A 23460-nucleotide genomic window follows, 5' to 3' on the forward strand; every position below is an offset into this window, starting at 1 on the left:
AGAGATATCAAACTGGTGGCCTGCAGGCTGGATGCATCATGCTCAGGCCATGCCCACCCCAGCTCCACAAAGGGAAAAACATAGTGATACGTCACATGAGGGCAACATGACGCAGCAAGTTTGACACCCGTGCTCTAATGGAATGCATTATCATTTCCAGAAAAAACAAGAGATCAGTGCTGGATAGGTTAATGCACTCCTTAATATTCAAAGGAATTTAACAAAATAAAGAAACTGGAAGCACCAAGGTGAAGGACATGTAACCACATTGCCCATTAATCTAACTAATGTTTTAAAAGAAAGTAGTTCAGTAAGAAACTTCATCACGACTTTTAAAAGTAGCTAAATATATTCAACACTGTGCAAACATATTGCTTCTATCACTTAAAATCCAAACAGTGTGGAAAAGAAAAGGAAGATAAAGTCAACAAACCCAAAGGACTATTCTTAAAATGTATATAGATTTCAGTTGTGTGTTTTAATGAAGAACTGCTTGAATGGAAAGTTTAGGGGGAGAAAAGGGTAAATAATATTTGATCTCTCAGATTTATTGGTGAAATTGTGCCTAATCACCTGACCTCAATTGTACTGAACTGGCGTGGCATTGTTATTGGCGGGCATTTCAAAGCAGAGGGCCTTAGAAGCACCCAACAAAGGTATTGTTCATTTTTTCCATCTTGAGAGGAAGGGTGTGTAATGAATGAAAGTTTTTAAAACAGTAATAACCTTGTGATTAGTCTCTATATGTACCTGCATATACAAACAAGGCTAAATAAATCTTTAACTGTGATAATAGTACTAGTCACAAGTTTGATATGATATAGCACTGTCTATATAGCCTCCCCTAATGAGCAAAGGCTAGTGGAATAAATCCTGAAGACAAAGGAAAAGAGAACATGTACTGTTCCTTGTGGTTCCACCTTGAGAACTACTTAATATTAAAAACTGGGGCCTAAAAGACATTTGTGCAAAGCATGGGTTTTCAGATGTTGAAGGACCCAAGTTGAAGGAAGTTTTATCACAGAACTGATATATACCTCCTTTGATCAAGGCAGCCTTTGTTCTGTATGTCTGAATAAAGCAGTTCTCCAAGTGTTTGATCAGACAGAAGAGACAAGGAAAAGTATTCTACTATGCGGTGGTAATTTTGTTTTTGAAAATCTAAATGGCAGTATTGAAATTAGAAATGGATTTATTACCTAACCTATCAAATGATAGTAGCAGGAAATCTGATGCCTTGCAAATACCACAAAGAAGTAGCCTAGTGTATGCCCCCTTTTAATTATTTGCTTAGAAATTTCCTGTTTTATTATTAGTTTTTATATTTACTTAACTTCTAATTTTGATATACAGTAATGGAGACTCTGCTGTCTGAATTAAAATTTAAAATATTGACTTTAACTTACTCATTCAACTATTTAGGCATTGGTACTTACCTAAAAAATATCAAAGCATTTTGAAAAAACACAGCTAATCCTGGGTATACAGTAATATCTAAAAATACAAATTCCAAAATATATTTTTATTTTGATATAAGGAAGAAAGTCAAAGTTACTACATTCCATTATAAAATGCAAAGATTTAATTCAAAAGACCATGTAAGCTGAGTCTACCCTGGGAATGGAGCCCTTTACCCAAACTAACACAACATCTTAAAATTCTGAAATGCTACTCAGTTTGAAGTTGAACTGCAACTAGGGTAAGGAGAGGTTTTTTAATCCATACCTAAACATCTGAATTTCAAAAGATTACTCAGCTTGTTTAAAAATCCATGGTTATATGGTATGTTTATAATCATTAGGTTATGTGAAACAATGCTCTTTTCCAGGTTTCTGAGATTATCTTTGTCTCCTTTAAAACTAAGAATTCCCTGTAATACTTTAAAGCTAAAAGTAATTTAAGAGTTGGAACAAATTACAGCCTGTTGAAATGATAGTCTATCCTCTTATACATAATATTTATACAACATGCTTCTGTATTATTAGTATAATCACAATTTACTTAATCTAATTTTATGAATTCATACAATATGTTGAATTGTGAACTAATCAGATTGGGTTCAATCAGCATAATAGGAAAAAATAACATTAGCTACAGTACTTTGTGAGCATGTTTATGAAACAGAAAGTTATTCTTGCTATACAGGAAAGGAAATGTGGAACTTGTCTTATAAGACAGACAATTTCTACTTGGTAAACCGATATGTTGATGATAAAAGCACTAAATTAGTTAAGCAAAAGCACTGTTGATTTAACTTCAAAGCATTTGCAGAAGATAGAATATTTGGAAGGTTGTCTAATGGGATTTAGATTCAAAACAAAAAAAGGGGTTTGGAGTACATGGAGGTCTTAAGCATAGCTTAAGATCCCTCTGCATCTTTTCTCAAGATAGTATGGCTGCATTTGACACGTGCAGTGCAATTCCAGTGCTAGACAGTGCTAATATTTACCCTTGTGAGATAAGTATCTATAATAATTTTTATTAGATTTTTATCCCACATTTATTACCTTATAAATAACTCATGGCAGTGAACATACGTAATACTCCTTCCTCCTATTTTTTCCCATAACTGCCATTGAAAATATTTAGCTAAGAATGTGTGACTGGCCCCAAATTAGCCAGCTTTCACACCTAAGGCGGGACTAGAACTTAAGTCTCCTGGGTTCTAAGTCAGCACTTTAAGCATTATACCAACTGGCTCTGTCAAACCTCATTTAAGGTGAGAGCAGCAGATATGCCTTTGCTTTCTCCAATACTATCAACTCTGAAGCTGGCCTGACTGAGACCATCTATGAGGCTTCAGTGTTGCCACAATGGAGATAAGGGTTAGGGAGGGAGGAGTAGAAGTAGCTGGGGTGGTCGTGTTTGTAGCCAAAACAAAATAGTTTTCTCTGGAAACCAAGGACATTCCCACAAGTGGCTGAACACAGGAGGAGTGAAGTTACCAAGCAACCAGACAGCACCTTGATTGGACCATGTGACTGATTATTTGGGGAAAGGGGGAAAACTTTTAATTAGGTGAAAACCACAGGAATCATTAGACTCAGTTTTCACCAGTCCATGCCAATATATGTCATGTCCAATAAAACTGGTAGATAGATTTTCCTGGCAGGTAGATTTAAGGAATCTACCTGCCTCGGAGTTCTGTTTGCTATGGGTAGATTACTTGGAACCTTGATATTAAACTGATTCTTGACAAATACTCTGTACAGGCAGTCCTTGCCTTACAGCAATTCACTTAGTGTTTGGTGTTATAACGGCACTGAAAAAGTGGCTTATGACCATTTTTCACACTTATGACTGTTGCAGAATCCCTATAGTCATATGATCAAATTTTAGATGCTTGGCAACTGACTTACATTATGATGATTTATGTCCTGGAGTCATGTAGTGGGAGAGCCAGATTTAGTCAACAACTGTGCTACTAACTTAACAACTGCAGGGATTCACTTAACAACTGTGGCAAGAAAGGTTGTAAAATGGAGCAAAGTTTACTTAACAACTGTCTCACTTAGCAACAGAAATGTTGGGCTCAATTGTGGTTGTAAGTTGAGGACTACCTGTATAGAATTTTGTTTGCCGGGGCCCTGCTATCAAACTGTTGCCCAACTTCACATTCATGAGATAGGCAACTATATAAATATGATGAATAAATAAACTGAAGTACTTTTACACAGCCCTATTCAGAACGATTAAGAGAACCTTTCCTGCATTTTAAAATTCTGCACTAAGCATCTTCAGGAAAGCATATATTAAACAAAACTCTACTTTCCCAGTTCAAACTGTTTTTTCCCAATTTTTCAACTATAGAACAGAAACATGTATTATATGAATTGGAAAATTTACTCAAATATTCAGAAATTACTTTAAGCTATATTCTAACCATCCATCCTTTTATTTTTATATTGTACTTTTGTGTTCTGTCCTTTCCTGTACTATATTCTATATTGGACATTTTTAACAGTAAAGCAGTCTGAATATTTCTGTTCTCTGTTAAATATTTTCAAAATATAATTAATATGCATTTGATTGATTTAAAATACTAGCTATTTAATGATTTAAAAACTTATTCAGTGTGTTTTTCCTTCCCTTATTAAAAAATAGGAAGAAAGGATTCTTACTTTGGGTAACATATGCTCCAAAAAGGATCCATATAGAAGCAATAAGTGAGCCAAACATCAACATGAAACCAATGAAGAGCCAGACACGAGCACCTAAAACAAGATTTACATTCCTTGGATCAAACTTTACTTTTATGATTTCAGTGATTCAAAAGAACACATTACAAAAATTATACTATTTTCAAATGCCAGATCACTAGCTCTGATAAATTCAAAGAAATGTAGGTGCAATACAGTACAAGATTAACTAGATAAATGTTATCTTAAAACATTTGAGATAAATAATTAAGTAATATTGAGCAATGTCAGTATGGGTCAATTTAAAGAGATCTATTTTGGTAAAAAAAACCTTTCATAATGAAGTTTATTAGATAACTTTGGAAGCATTGTTCAAATAATTCCTGCAAAAATACAATGGAATCAAACTTTAAACACACACTACCCAATGTTCATTAATAAAATTGTGATAAAAAAAGAACCTTTCTTGAAACTATCAGAGATGTTTTTACCCCTCCCTTTGTTCAGCCTGAAAATTTAACACTTTTTAAAGAAATAATACTACTTTTACAAAGCAACAATAACAGCGTTTTACCTCAAAAGCAGGAAGAAACTCATATGTAACTATCTCTTTCTTCTTGCCTTGTGGTACAAAATAAGGATAGAAATTTTTGATGTGGTGCATCTTCTCCTGAATAGCAAGATTTTAGATCATTATTCTTGGAAACAAGAGTGCACTCACCTGTTCTTCCTAAACATCCATCACCATAACTGTCACCTCTTACTTGAGCATTTGATACAGCATTTATCCTGCAACATATTCACAAACAAATCTTAAAAACAGAAAAAAAGCGGAAATAAAATCCATTTGATTAGATTTCTCCCTTTTGTAATTCATTTTAGCTTATTTTCCTTTGAATCTAAAGGAGTGCAGAAATGATATGAAATCCAAAATATTACAGTTCAATAACCAATGTTTAAAACAGGAATAGAATTATTTTAATGTATTTTCTGGTTCAATTTTCTGTAATTATTGGTATCTGTCTGATACTTGACTAAGCCTAAACACCTTTATTTCTGATGTGGTTTAGGACAGGGGCCTCCAACCTCATGTGGCCCATTTCCCCTCTCTCTCCCACAAACCAGGCCACCAAGCCATTAAGATTGGGGACCGCTGGTGTAGGAGAATGGTAGAACCTGGAGGAAGAGTGAAAAGGATGGCTACATAAGGGGGGTCAAACTCAAGGCCTGAGGACCAGATCCAGCCTGTTGGATGCTTAGATCTGGTTTGCGAGGCTGCCCTGGAAAACCAGAGAAAACAGGTTCCCACTCTCCATTTTCAGCTGGGACAGCCTCCTGCAACCCTCTGTCAGTGAAAATGGAGCTTCGGAGGAAATGGAACTCGGGAGGGCCCTCCCGAGCTCTGTTTTCACTGGCAGAGAGTTGCAGGAGGTCGTCCCAGCTGAAAATGGAGCTCAGGAGACCATTTTTGCTGGCACTTGGGCCGCCACAGGGGCCCCTGACACGAATGATATCAAGCTGGCCATGCCCACACTGGCTACACCCACCCTGGCCTCCCAGGTCAAACAAACCTTGATGTGGCCCTCAATGAAATTGAATTTGGCACCCCCGGCCTACATAGTAACAAGCAAAATACATCCCCCCCAGTGCCATATCCCTTATCTACAGTAACTCTAACCAGATCCTGACTATTGAGAAGGTTCCTAATTTTTAGCAATAAATCAGCTTAATTGAATCTTAATGTATAGATGTGGTCTTTTGCACCTGACATGTGGCAGCAGACCAGCATAATGAGCAGTAATGCCTTGAAAGTAGTAGCTGTAATCAATGTTAATAACTACTAATATTAAGACATTGAAATGGGAAAAGTTTGGTCTAGTTTTTAAGGCTCTGTTGGTTTGTGTTCCACCTAAAATCCCCGAGAGGAGTTCTATTCCTGCCTTAGCCATAAAGCCAGCTGACTGATCATGGGCCAGTCATTCTATCTCAGCCCATCTCAGCTAAGAAGAGTTGTTGTTGTGGGGAAAATAGAAGAAAAAAGGTATGTTGGATATGTCACCACCCTGAGTTATTTATAAAAAATAAAGGTGGAACACAAACCAACAAAAATTCATAGATTAGGAATGGTGGTTTGAAGATGGTATGGAAATCTTTACTGCAAACAAAAAGCTTTGTTTTTAAATTTTTGTTTTTAAAAAACAAATCTTTATGCAGGTAATCCTCAACTTACAACTGTAGTGGAACCTGCCCATTATAGTTATAAGTCGCGATAATTATAAAGCAGCCATCACATGTCCAACCCGATTTTAAACCTTTTTTGAGGTTGTTGGTAAGTGAATCACCAATCAGTAAGTGCATCTGTGGTCATTAAGTAAATCCATTGTTTGCTATAGGGCATTTTTGCAAAAACCAGGAGTAAATTCAGCCTTGGATCCCTACAAATACATTCTGGTTTTCAGGAAAAATGTAAATCACAGTAGTACAACTATGGTATGTTGCAAATGGTCTTAAATATGGGCAGTTGCTATGCACCCAAAATCTGGTCCCATGACAAGGATAGCAGCTTCAGAACCAGGCTTAAGTACCTTTTGGGGGTCCATCATAACTTCAAACTATCACTAGGCAACTAATCGTAAATAGAGGACTACCAATAGATGTTAAAACACGAACCAAAATAAATAAATGGGAAGCTGAAAAAATTCCCTTAAAATGTATTTTTTTTTTGTAAAGCCAACAAATAATTATTCAAAAAATAACTGAAACATAGAGAATACATACATACAAACATACATACATGCATACATACATATCTTACTTGATGCAAATATGACACTTGGTGACTATAAGGATACATGTACATTGTATTCTGGACAAGATTTGGAAATGGAACTGCTACAGCAATTTTTAGTATTTTTAATCTGGTCAACAACCTTGGGATTTCTTAGTGGTGTTGCATCCAACCTAACCCTAACTATTGAAATCCTGCTTAGGTTTTTCAGCATCAGCTGATGTAAACAAGGTGCTGTCCCCTGCCCTGATTTTACATTGACTTACATGAAAAAAGCTAGGGTGGAAAATACTCCACAAGTGTGAAATGCATGATTCATTTCTTCTGGCTCAGGATAAGCTACTGCAGCATCTATCATTATCCACCAGCCTGTAAAAAACTGTAAAAATATAATTGATCAATTAATTCCAAAACTAGTTTAAAAAGATGATACATGTATCTGTTTCTTTCCACTATCATCACTCCTTTTTAAGCACCATAATCATCTAAGCTCCAGTCATTCAATTCTATGTGAAACTAAGCTTCTAAACAAAATAGTCACGTTATTCCTTTCCAATGGCATTCAGACTATTGAGCCCAAAATTTCTGTTGTTAAGTGAAACATTTGTTAAGTGATGCTGCTCCATTTTACAACTTTTCTTGCCACAGTTGTTAAGTGAATCACTATCGTTATTAAGTTAGTAACACAGTTTTTAAGGAAATGTGGCTTCCTCATTGACTTTGCAAAAGGAGGTTGCAAAAAGTGATCACGTGCCACAGGGACGCTGCAACAGTCATAAATAAGAGTCAGCTGCCAAGCATCTGAATTTTGATCATATGACCATGCGAATGCTGCAACGGCTGTTAAGTATGAAAAACTGTCATAAGTCACTTTTTCAGTGCCTTTGTAATTTTGAACAACTAAATAAACTGTTGTAAGTTGCGATATTTGTAAACTATAGTAATGTGAACAAACTATTTGTAATTTATACTGTTAGATTTCATTATAAAAGTTGTAAAACTGAGCCAAAGAGACTCTATAACTTGGAGAGAAGAATCTTTTAACCCTCAAATTCTACATGAATTATCATTCTAAGCAGCTTAAGTTTTAGATTGCATTTCTGTAAAATACACAAAGCAATGCAGAATAGAAACATAAAAATAGTACGTAATTATAATCAATAAAGGAGAATATTTGTAACATGGTTGAAATGAGGGGTCCTTGGTGTTCTTTGGTTGTTTCTTGAAACATTTCATTATCCAAACTAGGTAACATCATGAATTTGGGTAAAGATACGTGTGCAAGAAAATAACCAAGTTCAGAGAGTATCAAGGACCCCTCAGTATATAATAATCTTTTAAATTATCACATATATGTATTAAATTCTACTGTTTTGCTGGTTGTTCATATCCCAATTGCATAAAAAGACACATCGGAGTAGCCTTTTGTAATTTGAAAATTTACATTAACTCATTTACTGTAATATGGTAAGTTCTGCACTTAAATGACTGAATGGGTCAGGGGAAGGGGGGCAATCACTGGAAAATAGTTATTAATACTGGAACATTTACAAAATCTGTCTGGAATAATGTCAAATAGCCATAAATAAAATTTACCCATAAAGCATGTGAACTTTCAAGTACTCTGCTGTACTGTGGGAAGGAGGTTTTTCTAGTTTGCGCAAGAAAACAAACATTTCCAAATTTTGCAATCCATTCCACTTTCAAGGCACTTTTTAAAAAACAAAGCTTCTTTTCTTGGCCAATAAATAAATATACTGTGATTACTTTTCAAATAGATATGACTGTGTTAGTTGGGGTTTGTTCAAAGCTCAGGATAGGATATTTAAAAAGTGCTTATGACCCATTGTAAGTATTTTTACTCCAGAAACACACTTCAGAACACTGTTATCTATCTCTATCTATCTAACCCTAATCAAACTTTGTGGAAATATGTGGAGAATTGCTGCGTAAGAGACCAAATGATGCCCAAGACAAGTTCCAATGGAATACATACAAATATAAATTGAGAGATTTTACTGAGAAGTGGGAAATAATAATAATAAAATAATAAATAAACTTTTCTAGTTTTTCTTTGTTAAAATACACAACTACAAGAAATCATTCTTAAAATACAAGAAATAGAATGTAAGTCATTTCCACAGTCTTCCCAACTCTTAATCTCTGGTTTACAGATGGTTGAGACTGATTCCAACTACTTAATATGACTACTTTCAAATACATTTTGGATATCAAAATATTATAAGCATCAACATGTTTACCCATTTGCAGGTCTACAAAGGTCACAGAGAACCAGTAGCTAGTTACCACTTCTCCTTCCAATTCCTTGCCAATGGATATTGTACCATTTACACAATAATTCATGAATTCTCATATTGGTGAGGATCTAAGGCATCATCATTAGCAAGAAGTCAACTCGCTTCATTATTAGAACTGAGAATCCATCGATCTATATTTTTTTGTAAAATGGTATAGATATAAAATTATGGGGGTCTCTTTAGTAATCTGAAAACAAAAAAAAATTAATCCAAGTTTTTTTCTTTTTTCTTTTTATATGCAAAAAGAAAACAAGAAATCCCCACAAATATATGTAACTTACTAATCGAACCTAATCTTATATTTATGTATTCTACAGTGTCAATGTCAGGTCATGCTTCACAACTCATTAAAATTATTTCAAATTAGTTGGATACGACAAACTCTTACAGAGATAGGTCATGATATTACTAAGACTTAAAATCAGCCATAAATGTCATATGACTTACTTACCAAGACCCCGGCCACCACAGAAGCAACTGTATTTCTTCTTTCACCCCAATCTATACATTCACATTCAGGCCAACGGAAATTGTCTAGGAATCCTGCCATTTTTCAAGTTCAGTTGGGCTTCTTTACTCTTGATTTTTGTAAGTTTCCACCCCTAAACAAAAGATTAGAAAGAACATCAAACTGAAAACAAGTGCGGTTATTTTCATATAAATAGCCTGAATCAGATAAAATGGTTGTTTTAAAGAACTCAATTATACTTTAGTTTTGTAACAGTAGATTCCAATATACTTAAGAATGTTTATTGTGCACTTCTCAGTATTTTGCAATATTGAGTTTTGGAGGGGAACATTAATAATAGCATGCTCAAAGCCTTTGAGCAAACTTAGGAAATATATTTAAATAAGAACTTTCTGGGTCATAACTTAAGTTAAATGAGGCGAAACCAAACCAAATGCTCAATTACAGTCTTTTGAGGAGGGTAGCCTACCTATAGTATAGGAGGGAATTAAAACATCAAGATCAACATTTAGGCCTTTATAAAATGAAGTACCTTGGAGGCTAACACTCCACTATCAAAGCCCCTTAGGACTATGAAGAAAAGTGATAAATTGCATTGAATATTATTCCATCATATCAGAAAGAACACTTCTAGAATTATCAGCATGAACAGTAAGTTAAAAAGTCACATTCTCTGTATGAACAAATAGAGAAATATTAATAAGCCTATCCATGTTTGACTATTACTGCTGAACGAATGCTACATTAATTTCAATTATAACTTAAGTTAAATACTCTGGATTTAACACTTGCATTTCATTTCTACACTCCTATACTCAACGATTTCTCTCAATCCTTCAGCATTAAAATAGAAAGATAATAGTAATGTGCATTTTTACAAAAAATACACAGACAAAAATAAACACTCATCTAGATATGTATTTATACAGAACAACAATTCTTACTTTAGAGACTATGTCTAGGTTTACATAATATATTAGGCTAAAATGTGATCAGCTTGTATGTAGTTCTATAAACTCAGGTAACTGGATAAATGCAGTAAATCAACATTTAAGAAACAATGAATTCACATGTTAATTTCAATAGTCATGAATTATCATTGACAGGAAAGCATATCTAATAGTTCTTCTGCCAACCTAGCAGTTTGAAAGCATGTAACAATGCAAAGCAGAAAAATAGGGACCACCTTTGGTGGGAAGGTAACAGCATTCTGTGCGCCTTTGGCATTTAGTCATACCGGCCACATGACCATGGAGACATCTTCGGACAGCACTGGCTCTTACACTTTGAAACAGAGATGAGCACTGTCCCCTAATCAGGAACAATTAGCACATATGTGCAAGGGGAACTTTTTACTTTATCTTACAATAGTTATAATAAGCATATAGTTTACATATAGTATACTGTATTCTCTTTTAGTAGAATACACAGAACCAGGAAGTGATAAATTAGTAACCCATGTTCCCTATTCAGAGAAAGGGATTTTTTATCATTACAAAACACAAGAAGGAACAGAGAAAATGCCCCCACCACCCTCACCACTTGTGAATGCATACCTACATCTTTTATACATACACATTTGGATTGTAAGGCCCTAATTTATTTTAGAGATTTTCAGGCAGTTCCTTTTTTTCATTCCTACATTTCCAGATATTTCAAGAAAAAAATTAATAAACTTTTAAATAAAAAATATCTTCTGTTTGGGGGAAACAGGTTCGAGACTAGAAAGAGGCACTTCCTCTTTTATTTTACACTTGTAAAATAAAGTTGGAGATAAAAATGTATATCCTTTGAGGCTTTCCCTTTACACAAAAAGTACATCTAACTTTTGTAATCAATTTTGTGCTGTACTTGCTACTCCCCCAAAATATTCAGTCTATCTGAGACAAACAATAAATATGCTATTCATTCTAAATGAAGATGAAAGAGCAATTTATGCAATTCCTGAACAATTCTTAGCAAAACTATGGGGAAGCAATCCATCAATTCCCTTTCAGATATTTTGGATTATAACTCCTATAAACCTAAGGCAGTGCAGTCAATTATCAGAATATGGCCTTTGGGTTCTAACACTTTTGAAATTGCTGGATTAGTTATAATATCCAATTATTATGTTCAATTCAAGATTGAACAAATTCTATAGACTACATGTTTCTTGCACAAGTTAATGTACTACAAACCTAGGATAGTACCGTCAGCACTTGCTTCTCCCTGCATTCATTAAGCATTTGTCATAGTTTCATTTAGAAGAAGCTTGCACATTCACCTCCATTATTCAGAATTAGATAATGAAGTACAAAGCTACTGACGATTAGCTATTAATATAATCAAATCAAGAACTTAAGTTACAATTGTATGAAAATTTACCTGAGAATTAAAACAGACTGAACTCTAAAAGAAACATTTCAAGCCAATTCATTATACTTCTGTTCATTCACAATTGATTATTGTAATTGCCAAGAGAATATATCCATTTTTTCTTAAAGATACCGTTTTAATACAAGCTGGCACAAGATAATAAGGTCTCAATTCTCAAGACTGTTGTTCTCCAAAAGATCTTAAACAACATTTTATTCGCCCAGCAAGTGTAGTCACGCAAGTGGAACCAGTTTCAAATTAAAAGAGGATTGCGACTATTTCCACCGAGTATAATTAAACCGAACATTAAATAGAAATACCGTAGGTGGAGACCGGTTAGCCAGCTATTCCTGTATAGGGTTTTAGTCTTTTTTTTAAGGACGAAGAAAAAGGAAGCACGGAAAGAGAGGTTAAAAACGACCAAGGTCAACGATGGTGCATCCACACAGACGCGAATAACCTCGCGTGAGGAAGGAAAGTTAAAAGGGGCGCTTGAAGGCTAAACGAGCCGGGTTGGAGAGGCTTCGGGGAAAGGGCAGCATTAAAGGTTTCTCCGCCTGTGAATCTCATGACCGCCAGAAAAAGAAGGGGACACCGGGCGGCGCCCATTTAATTTAAACAAAAAAAAAAGCCTACCTCAGTTCCCCTCAGATTAAAGAAACTAAGCAAGCGGTAGGGCGAAACAGCAGGAAGAATGCCTCGAGCCCTCCGCCCGAGTCCCCACGAGCCGTTGGGCAAAGCGAAAGGGGGGGGGGGGAGAAGACGACGGCTCTCTCCAACCCAGGTCCTCACCTGGCAGAAAGCGCCTCTCCATCCGCAACCCCGCTAACCCGGCTCTGCCAGCAAGAGGCATGGGAGAAGGACAGGGCCCTTAACCAATCGACAGCCGGCGTACCTCGTCACAATGGGGGACGGATTTCTTGCTAGGAAACGCGAGGATTGGACAGCGGCGGAGGCTCTATTTTTTTAACCCGGGAATAAAAGTGAGCATAGAGCGAAGTTCGGGCGGCCTCTTCGATTTGCAGCATCGGTGAAGAGTAGTGAGAGTTACTGACTCGCCGGCCGCGCCGCTAAGGCGCAGGAGGAAATAAGACAAAGTAGGGGAAGAGTCCACGAGTGAAAACTCCTTGAAAGTCATAGCGCTCGTTTCGATCTTACCCATTTCTAGGCTGCGTCGACAAGTTTCAGGCTCCATTAATAGAAGACTAGAATCAAGATCACCTGAAGTGTTGATGCCACTTTATAATGCCATGATAAGACCACACTAAAACATAAAGAAGGGTTGCTAGAATTGGATATGTCTAGTTTAGTGAAAAGAAGGACTAAGTGTGACATGATAGCAGTGATCCAATAGCTCAGGAGTTGCCACAAAGACGAGGAAGTCAAGCTATTCCCCAAAGCACCTGAGGGCAGGACAAGAAGCAATGAATGGAAACTAAACAAAGCAACCTAGAACTAAGAATTTTCCTGACAGAACAATTAATCCGTGGAACAACTTGCCTCCTGAAGTTGTGAATGCACCAACATTGGGAGTTTTTAAGAAGAGATTGGGCAACCATTTGTCTGAAATGGTGTAGGGTTTCCTGCCTAAGGAGGGGGTTGGACTAGAAGACCTCCAAGCTCCATTCTAACTCTGTTATTGTGTTGTGTTCTGAATCATTTTTATTTGGAGATGAGTCCCAAAGAACTTAATAGGGATTTTTTTTCCAGTTAAATGTGTGTAAATTCACAGCTGCAAAACTCAAAGTTAGCTAGCAAATGCACTTCTAACTTCATTGCGATTTTCATTTTGCTAGATTCTTCTACAGTATTCATACAAAGCCAGAATTGATTCAACAATTTCTTTCGCAGTGTAAATCTAGATAGGTTTTGAGATACTTGAAAACAGAAGGAAGAATTATATTCTCTCCCCATCACTATTCCTTTCCTACCAGGAAGATAAGATGTCCCACTTGGGAGGCAAAATTGAATCTTCAGAAGCAATAGCTTTGTTAGCCCTGTCCTCCATTAATTTATCCAATGTCCAATACATATTTTTATATTGTTTTATAATATAAAACATGTTTTTAATGCCCTTGTAAATGGTCCAGAGTTGCTCTGGATAATATAAGGGGTGACATATAAATGTAATAAATAATGATTACGGGTGCTGATAACTACAGCAGACTCATAACTCATTTTTTACATTTTTGTTTCAAAACTGTTTCCAATCAGTTTCACTGGTTCCTGGTCCTAGTATTTGAGAGAGAACATAGCGTCATTTACTCCATGCATTTTATATAATTTGCTTCCCCGTTTGCCTTTTTTCCAAGACAGAGCTTTCAAATACCTTGCTGTCATAAGATCTTTCAGCCCATGATCATTTTATTTGCCCTCTACTGTTCTTCTTTCCATCCGTTACTATATTCTTTTTAAAAAATGTTGTAATAGAATATTTTTTATTGGCCAAGTGCAATCGGACACACAAGGAATTTGTCCTGATGCATAAACTCTCAGTGTACTTACAAACAACAAAATAATATAATCATATCAATAGGAGAAGGTAACAAGACAATGAGAAAGATAATAATGCAACCCTACTACATGGGTAAATATCCTTAGACATAAGATAGTGCTGTGGGGATTAGGTGTTCAGCAGTAATGGAACGAGAGAAAAAACTGCCCCTTGTCTGGTGGTTTTGGCATGCAATCCCCTAGAGTGGCATCCTGAGAGGAGGAGTTCAAACAGTTTATGTCCAGGTTTTTTAAGTGTGGTGATTACAACTTACATAGTGCTCTATATGCATCACATTTTTCCAAAAATATGTTATTTTTCTATTAATCCCTAACTGCATGTATCATTTGTGTGTGTGTACTCTTCAATTGGTCGGTCATGGTGTCCTGCCGTTTTCTTGGTAATGTTTATATACCAGTGATGGCGAACCTTTTTTGGCTCGCGTGCCACAAGTGGGGGGAGCGCAGGGGAGTCAAGTGCGGGCATGCCGCACCCATAATGCAACGTGCGATCCCCCAGTGTGCATGCACGCACAACGCACGACCCCCCCCCCATTTTTACATGCTTTTTTCACCCTCCCCAGGCTCTAGAGGCTTTATAGGAGCCTGGGGAGGGCGAAAAGAGCCTCCCCTGACCCCCCAGAGGCTTCAGGGACCGTCCGGAGGCTTCCCTGAAGCCTTCGGAGCGCTTAAAACCACCCTCCGAGCAAACCGGAAGTCACTTCCGGGTTGCTCGGAGGGTGGTTTTAAGTGCTCCGAAGGCATCAGGGGAGCCTCGGATGGTCTCTAAAGCCTTCTGAGCGCTTAAAACCACCCTCCGAGCAAACCGGAAGTGACATCCGGGTTGCTCGGAGGGTCATTTTAAGCGATCCGAAGGCATCAGGGAAGCCTCGGACGGTCCCTGAAGCCTTCGGAACGCTTAAAACCACCCTCCGAGCAACCCGGAAGTCACTTCCGGTTTGCTCGGAGGGTGGTTTTAAGCGTTCCGAAGACTTCAGGGACGGTCCCTGAAGCCTCCGGGGGGCGGGGAGGCTCTTTTTGCCCTCCCCAGGCTCCTATAAAGTCTCTGGAGCCCGGGGAAGGCGAAAAATAGCTTTTAAAAAGGTGAACTCAGCTGGCCAGCGCGTGCATGCGTGCTGGCCAGCTGACAGGGCAGCGCCTCGTGTGCCCTGACATGGCTCCGCGTGCCACTTGTGGCACGCGTGCCATAGATTCGCCATCACTGTTATATATTGTTATTTTTATAACTCAAGGCAGCAAATATAGCTAATACACCTTCCTTCTATTTTCCCCATAACAACCACCCTATGAGGTGGATTGTGCTGACTTGACTGGCCGAAATCATCAAGCTGGCTTTCATGCCTACAGCGGGACTAGAACTCACCATCTCATTTCTAGCCTGATCCCTTAACTCAGGGGTGTCGAACTCACATCGTCACGGCAGCGTCATGTGAGGTATTGGACTCCCCTCCCCCCTTCGCTAAACTGGGCGTGGATGTGGCCATTGCGTGACGCATCCGGCCTGCTGACCTGGAGTTTGACAGCCCTGCCTTCACCAGTGGAGAAAACTGCTTTTGCAGTTTTGCAGAAGCAGGCTGCTGCCTTTCTCCTAGGGCAGTGGTCGGCAAGCCGCGGCTCGCGAGCCAAATGCGGCTCTTTACACATTTTAATGCGGCTCTTCAGTGTGCCGGGCGCCCGCTCCCCTCCCTTCTCTCGGGCTTCGGAGGGAAGCTTCTGCAAAAGCGGAGTGACAAGTCTCCCAGGCTGTAATTTGCCGAGCTGTATGCGCGCGCCTGTTTTCCACGGCGTGGAGCAGCGGCGAGATTCTGCGCGGCGAGCGATGATTCCAGGGGCCATCCGGGAAGATGAGGAACGCGAGGGGAGACCCTGCCCCCCCACTGATGGCCCCCGGAATCATCGCTCGCCGCGCAGAATCTCGCCGCTGCTCCACGCCGTGGAAAACAGGCGCGCACGTACAGCTCTGTCAGTCTCTCTCTGATTCCCACTCTCACTCCCTCTCTCTGTTCCTCTTTCTGTCTGTCTGTCTCACTCACACACACACTGTGGTCACCTTGTTGAGTGTTCCAATCACATTTGAAACACTCAACAACTGCCCTGCATTTATGGTATTTTGCAGCATCTATGCTGCAAAATACCATAAATGCAGGCCAGTTGTTGAGTGTTTCTATGCTGCAAAATACCATAAATGCAGGCCAGTTGTTGAGTGTTTCAAATGTGATTGGAACACTCAACAAGGTGACCACAGTGTGTGTGTGTGTGTGTGTGTCTGTGTGAATGAGACAGACAGACAGAGAGAGGAACAGAGAGAGGGAGTGAGGGAGGAAATCAGAGAGAGACTGACACACACACACAGAGAGAGAGAGAGAGAGACAGAGAGGGGGAGGGAGGGAGAGAAAGATAGACACAGAGAGAGACACACACAGAGTGAGTGATTAAGTGAATGAGTGAGAGACAGATACATCCACATACACAGAGTGACAGAGAGAGAGGAAGGGAGGGGAGAGAGACAGAGGGAGAGACAGAGAGACACACACACACACACACACAGAGTTAGTGAGAGACAGACAGACAGACACACACACACACACACACAGAGTGACAGAGATGGGGGAAGGAGGAGAGAGAGACAGAGATACAGAGAGACAGACAGACAGACAGATAGACACCCAGAGAAAATGACAGAGGGAGACAGAGAGGGAGGGAGGGAGGGAGAGAGAGACAAAGAGCCAGAGAGAGAGAGAGAGAGAAAGAAAAAGAAAAAAAGAAAGTGGGAGAGAGATGAAATTAAAAACAACAACATACAAACCTGACTTACTCAAACTATCCAAGGAAATGCAAGGCCAATGTTCACATTAGTGGTTGTGACTTTGTCAGTCATTGTCAGGATGTAATTTTCTCTACATTGTAAGGCAAATTTTACGGAATTTAACGTTATCGATAAATAATATCGTTCTAAAGTTTTTGTTTTATTAGTTGTGTTATTTGTATCCTCCCGACCTATGTGGATACTTGCATGCAGAATATTCTCAATAAAAACTTATTGAAACTAAAAACAGTGTACCATCCTATGTATTTTCAGTTTTAAAAATGCGGCTCTCAAAATAAATTTCAATCGTGGTTTTGGCGAGATTTGGCTCAGTTGAAAAAAAAGGTTGCCCACCAGTCCTAGGGCAAAAAGAGACAGGCCTAAAGTTACCCAATTGGTTTCATGACTAAGAATTCATACAATATTTGAATTCACAGACTCAGTTTCTAGCCCGGTATTTAACCAGTACATCAAACTGGTTCTTATGTACAATTTATTATACTTATGTGAATTGTATTCCATTTGCCATTTGGTTGAGGATTCTCACAGTTCAGAGAAAGCCTACCAGAGCTCTTCACAATCTCTTTGGTGTTTTCCTACCCTTAATCTAACATAATTGGCAAAGTTAGCCAGCTCATCGTTTATCTCTAGTCAAGATCCTTTATGAGTTGACTAGAGATCTTGACTAGAGATAGTTAAAAAGTACTGATCACAACAAAGATCCTTGAGGAACTCCACTTCCTCATTACATTGTGAAAACGGCCTACAGTTGGTCCGTATTTAGTAACAAGAACTGTGACCAGCAAATCAGCCATTAAGTGAAGCAGTTGCTAAGTGCTTATGATCTTTGGCTTTCCTTTGCTTATAGACCTGTGAAGGATATAAATGCAAACAACTGGTTGTAAAGTTACGTTTTCATTACTGTTATACTGCAAACTGTTACTAAAAAGGACACTCTGTATTTGTTCTTATTCTTGCTATCTGCTTTTTAGCCATTGGCAATCTTCTTACACTTAACACTGCCAAAACGCGTGCTCCTTTTTGTCATATTAGACAAAACTTTTTTTGTCTTATAAGAGCAAACTTTCAATTTCCTGAAGAAAGCCTTATTTTTACATCCTTGTGAATACCACTGGAAAGCTGTCCTTGGTTGATCCTTTATGTTGTGGAATATGTTCTATTTGAACATCAGATCAATGTTCTACACCATTGATCAATGGACTCAGAAGGTGGCGGGGTTTGCCGAAATGGCAAAAATTTCAGCTTTCCTAAAAGGTCAGAAGCAGGAGAATTATACACAGGAATGGGTAAAATGGATTGATTATATACAGAATAGATACCAGACTAGGAAGTACTATGTAGCCTTTAGGTAAGAATATTTAGACTGATAGATGATCAGAATAAATAATACATGGGATGCTTGGAATTGTTAGAGTGGTGTATAGCGGAAGTCAGGGGGGGGGGGGTTGAGTGGGAGGTGGGGGAGGGTTAGGGTGGAGTGTGGGGTAATATATATGCATAATTAACCTAGAAGATGGGATTAATGAAATATTGTTACTTTAAGAGAAATTTATATCATGATTTATATATGTTTAATTACTTTAGAAGATGGGATTAATGGGCTATTGCTACTCTAAGAGAAACTTATATTATGATTGTTGGGTGGTGAGGGGGTACAATATCTGAATGAGTAATTTACCTTAAGATGGGGGAGGGGAGGGGGTACAATATATGGTACAATATTTGAATGAGAAATTTTTTTAAGTTGGGGGGAGGGGAGGAGACATAGTATTTGTATGTGATCTACATTATATGGAGGGGGGATAAAAAGGGGGAAAATTTGTTTGTATAAAACTTTTTCAATAAAAAAAAAAAGAACATCAGATAGCCTGGTTTTAAATAACCTTCAAATATTTGAAGATATTTGGGCCAATAGACTTTTCAGACTTTTTTTCAGCATTTAATGCATTTTTGAGAAATTTATAATTCTAAACCAAATTTATCCTTCTAACACAATTAAATCTGGATCCTGCTGGCAGATTACCATTTGTATTATCTGCTAAATTCAATCCCATTACCAGATAATCCATGACCAATTGTGTGATCATTTCAGAGATATTTCCTTACCAGATTCCACAATGCCTGCTTTAGCAGGGGTGGAGCTTATGATGTAGTGCAAAAATTCTTAAATATTATGGAAATATTCAGAGATCTCTCTGCCTTGAAAGTAGTCCATATTGAACTATATGGCACAGGAAATATTTTATGACATTTTTTATGTTGTAATGTTACATATATTCTATGTTAGCCTGCTTGAAGTGCCTTGGTTTAAAAATTGTTTCCTTATAATGTACCATTTTACCAGCTAAAGGTTTCACACAAACAGGACAATTTTAGTAGTACACTAGACAACCAGTGACCCATTCGACCATCGTTTCTGAGATATTTCCTTAGCAGATTCCTCAAAGCCTTCAAAAATGGCAGAGCTTCTAATATAATGGAAAAGTTCTTAAAACAAGTTCTTAAAACAAATAATTGAGAGATGCATCTGCCTTGAAAATAGCTCACGTTGAACTGTATAGCATAGTCAAACATCAGAAGGTGACTACAGGAAAAGTTTTATGACTTTTGTATTATGTCATAAAATGGTTTATAATATTTGCCATATTTCAATTCCACAGGAGTCACCGGTCCCAGATTTTCAATGCATTATGTAAGTTAGCTCCTTATCTAAATATTAAGTTGACAAAAGAATCTCAACCAAAATAAGATTGTTAATCAACGTTTATTTCTGGTTTTGCAATCAGTTCAGTTCTTCAGTTTGAATAAGGGATTGTTCCAATATTTAATAGGACCAAAAAAACCAAAACTCTTTGGTATGTCTTTATGATTCTTATTTAAAATTCATTGAGTATGAAATTAAATGACTAAATTCTTGATCTTATTTCAAAATAAGAGATATCCACTTTAAAACAATGGCTTTTATATCATGTCGACCATGTTCCATTTCAGCTTCTTTTTGCTTTGCTTCTGCCTCGGACTTATTTTTCATCTGGGCTTCAAAGATATCTTGTACACGTGCAATCTCTTTACCTGCATTAAAATGGACCATCTGTCTGCTAAGAATAGGAACAACTAAATTGAAATCATTAATTCTTTTGTTTAATATCTTAATGTTTTCCCTAAATTCTTCACAAACTTCCTTCCATTGCTTCTCATTTTGGACAGTCATTGGATCACCTAACTTATTCCTAGAAGCTATTATATTCTTCCTTAACTTTTCAATTGTTTCCCGTATTTCTTTCTGTATAAGTATCCATTCTGGTTGGTATCCATTAACTATCAGGATCCTATTCAGATTGTGTGTCATAGGATCAATGTGTGGACAGTCTGAAAATTTTTGTAATGGCTTTCCTTTACCAGTTAGGTTATCAAAGTCTCCTTTTGCCATAGATTCTTGAATGAGGTCTTCAACCAAGCGTTCAATTGCTTGGGTTATTTTTATTTTTTTACTTTGCTTTACATCTTTAGCTAGCATAACATCTCCCGTAGCTAGTTGTCTCTCCATTTGTCGCTGTCGATATTCCATGATTTGTTCAGAAGCTCTATCAACTCTGAACTGTATATACTGCCTTTCTCTTTGACTTGGAGTACCAAAACCAATACCTTCGAAATTTAAATACTGTCTATGTTGTACAGCTTTAGATTTCAATTTGTCGTCTTCTTCATCATCATCTTCGTTATCTCTTGATTTTATTTTCTTGGCCATATCATTAACAACAACTCTGTATGCTTCTTCGATTTGAACAAAAATGGTAGCATCTGCTGTCACTGATCCACTATCTGGATGGTATTTTTTAGCAAGCTCTAAAAATGAATTTTTAGCATCATCCAATGAACACCCTTCCTGCAGTTTAAGTAGCTTGTAAGAGTCTATAATGTTCTGAGGCTTGTGATCTGACATCAGTCTACAGTTACAGATAAAGCAATGTTGAACTGATTTTGCTTTCTTTGGAACCAACGCTGAAGACATCCAGACATGATGGTGTATTTTTCTCATCAGCACCGCACAGACCCACCTCATAATTCTTCAGTGTAGCTATATTTTAACCGTCACCTAATTGTAAATCTGAATAAGTTTAAATAGAATTAAATGAATTATTATGAATTTATACTTCTTAAATTACCTATTGTTAATACATTTTTTCTCTTAGACAGTTTTAGAAAACCAAATTGAATGGTTACAGACATAGTAAAAATTTAGAGACCAAAGGTTTGTGTACTGCACTTTTATATGTACTGCTGGATATTCCATTATGTCCATTGAATTTAACTAGTTTAGAAAATATGTTGATTCTGCTATGCTGTATTAAAACAACTGAAATTGTTGTCTTGAGTAATAAACAATTATGAATTAAAGTTCAATATAGATTACACATACTCAACAGAAACTGGCTGAAAGAAAGTTCATTTTCATCAAACAATATGACACTTAAAATGTAATTGCTTAGCAAATCAGTGATTTATTACCCCAAACTAGGAAATCAATTAGGCCAATTAAAAACAAACAATAACATTCCCAGCTGTCTAACCTAATACAAATTTTGACCCAGAAGTTGCAGAATGATAGCATAACAAATGTAAGTTATAAACTCCCTATGTTTGTGCAGTATGTGCAGTTTACCACCAGAGGTAACAATACTCTAGACCAGTGATGGCAAACCTATGGCACGTGTGCCACAGGTGACACGTGGAGCCATTTGTCAGGGCACACCAGGCGCTGCCCTGTCAGCTGGCCAGCGAGCATGCGCGCGCTGGCCAGCTGAGTTCACCCTTTTTCAAAGCCATTTTTCGCCCTCCCCAGGCTCCCATAGAGCATGGGGAAGGCGAAAATAGCCTCCCCCGCCCCCCTGGATGTCCTCCGGAGGCATCAGGGAAGCCTCCGGACGGTCCCTGAAGCCTTCGGAGCGCTCAAAACTATCCTCTGAGCAAACAGGAAGTGACTTCCGGTTTGTTCGGAGGGTTGTTTTGAGCGCTCTGAAGGCTTCAGGGATTGTCCGGAGGCTTCCCTGATGCCTCCGGAGGGCATCCAGGGGGCGGGGGAGGCTATTTTTGCCCTCCCCAGGCTCCTATAAAGCCTCCGGAGCCTGGGAAGGGAGAAAAAAGCACGTAAAAATGGGGGATCGCGCCTGTAGTGCGTGCATGCGCACTGGGGGCTGCGCATTGCGTTATGGGTGTGGCACGCCCGCACACAACCCCCCTGCGCTCCCCCCACTTATGGCACATGAGCCAAAAAAGGTTCGCCATCGCTGCTCTAGACCATATGTACTCAAACTTAAGACAGGCATATAGAGCAATCCCCGTCTCCCATCTGGGTATGTCTGAGCACATCTCTCTGCTACTGTGCCCAAAGTATATCCCCCTTAGGAAAAGGATACGCCCAGTCTTGAAAACTGTCAAAATCTGGCCGGAGGGAGCACTCTGCCAGTTGCAGGACTGCTTTGAGACTACCGGGTGGAGTATATTTGAACATTTGGAGCTGCAAGAATTCACTGACACTGTACTCTCATACATTAAAACATGCACAGACAATGTAACAGTGAATAAGCGCATCAGGGTTTACAGTAATCGTAAACCCTGGATGTCAGCAGAGGTACAATCACTTCTGAGAGCCCGAAACTCCATTTCAAGGCAGGAAACGAAGACAAATACAATGAAGTCAGGGCAAACTTGAGAAGAGGCATTAAGGTGGCTAAACAGAAATACAAACAAAAGATAGAGAAGTATCTGGAAGATAATAACTCAAGACAGGTGGGGCAGGGGCTACAACACCTAACCAACTATAAGGGCAATATGAAAAAAATAGCCAATGCTAATGCCCTGCTAGTAGAGGAGCTAAATAGCTCCTTCACCCGCTTTGAGGTCAAAAGATCAGTCTCTGTGGCTCTAGCCCAAAGGCCCTCTGACCTTCAGCCACTCACCCTGGATGAACATCAAGTGAGAGCTGAGCTGAAGGCTGTAAATCCCAACAAAGCTGTAGGTCCACGTGGGGTGTTGGGGAAAGTGGT

The 23460-nt window shown here is 38.3% G+C and overlaps 2 protein-coding genes across 11 annotated transcripts in view; both read right to left on the bottom strand.

The window, feature by feature from the left end:
• TMEM50B (transmembrane protein 50B) overlaps positions 1-23460 on the bottom strand; it is a 28664-nt gene that overhangs the window by 2210 nt on the left and 2994 nt on the right. For 3 of the 7 annotated variants that reach the window (XM_081951806.1, XM_081951809.1, XM_081951805.1), the window contains exons 3-7: positions 9697-9847; positions 7194-7306; positions 4861-4928; positions 4122-4214; positions 1437-1494 (exon numbers count right to left, since the gene is read on the bottom strand). In XM_081951806.1, the coding sequence (XP_081807932.1) occupies positions 1437-1494; positions 4122-4214; positions 4861-4928; positions 7194-7306; positions 9697-9795 (431 nt within the window). In that variant the 5' untranslated portion in view covers positions 9796-9847. The other 4 variants (XM_081951811.1, XM_081951807.1, XM_081951808.1 and 1 more) reach the window with 4 other exon arrangements.
• Positions 20029-23460, bottom strand: part of DNAJC28 (DnaJ heat shock protein family (Hsp40) member C28) — a 7694-nt gene continuing 4262 nt past the window's right edge. For all 4 annotated transcript variants that reach the window (XM_081951803.1, XM_081951802.1, XM_081951801.1 and 1 more), the window contains one exon: positions 20029-21521. In XM_081951803.1, the coding sequence (XP_081807929.1) occupies positions 20334-21476 (1143 nt within the window). In that variant the 5' untranslated portion in view covers positions 21477-21521 and the 3' untranslated portion in view covers positions 20029-20333. The remainder of the gene's footprint in view (positions 21522-23460) is intronic.

The sequence above is a fragment of the Natrix helvetica genome, assembly GCF_964273705.1.
Source record: "Natrix helvetica genome assembly, chromosome: 4".
NCBI lineage: Eukaryota > Metazoa > Chordata > Lepidosauria > Squamata > Natricidae > Natrix > Natrix helvetica.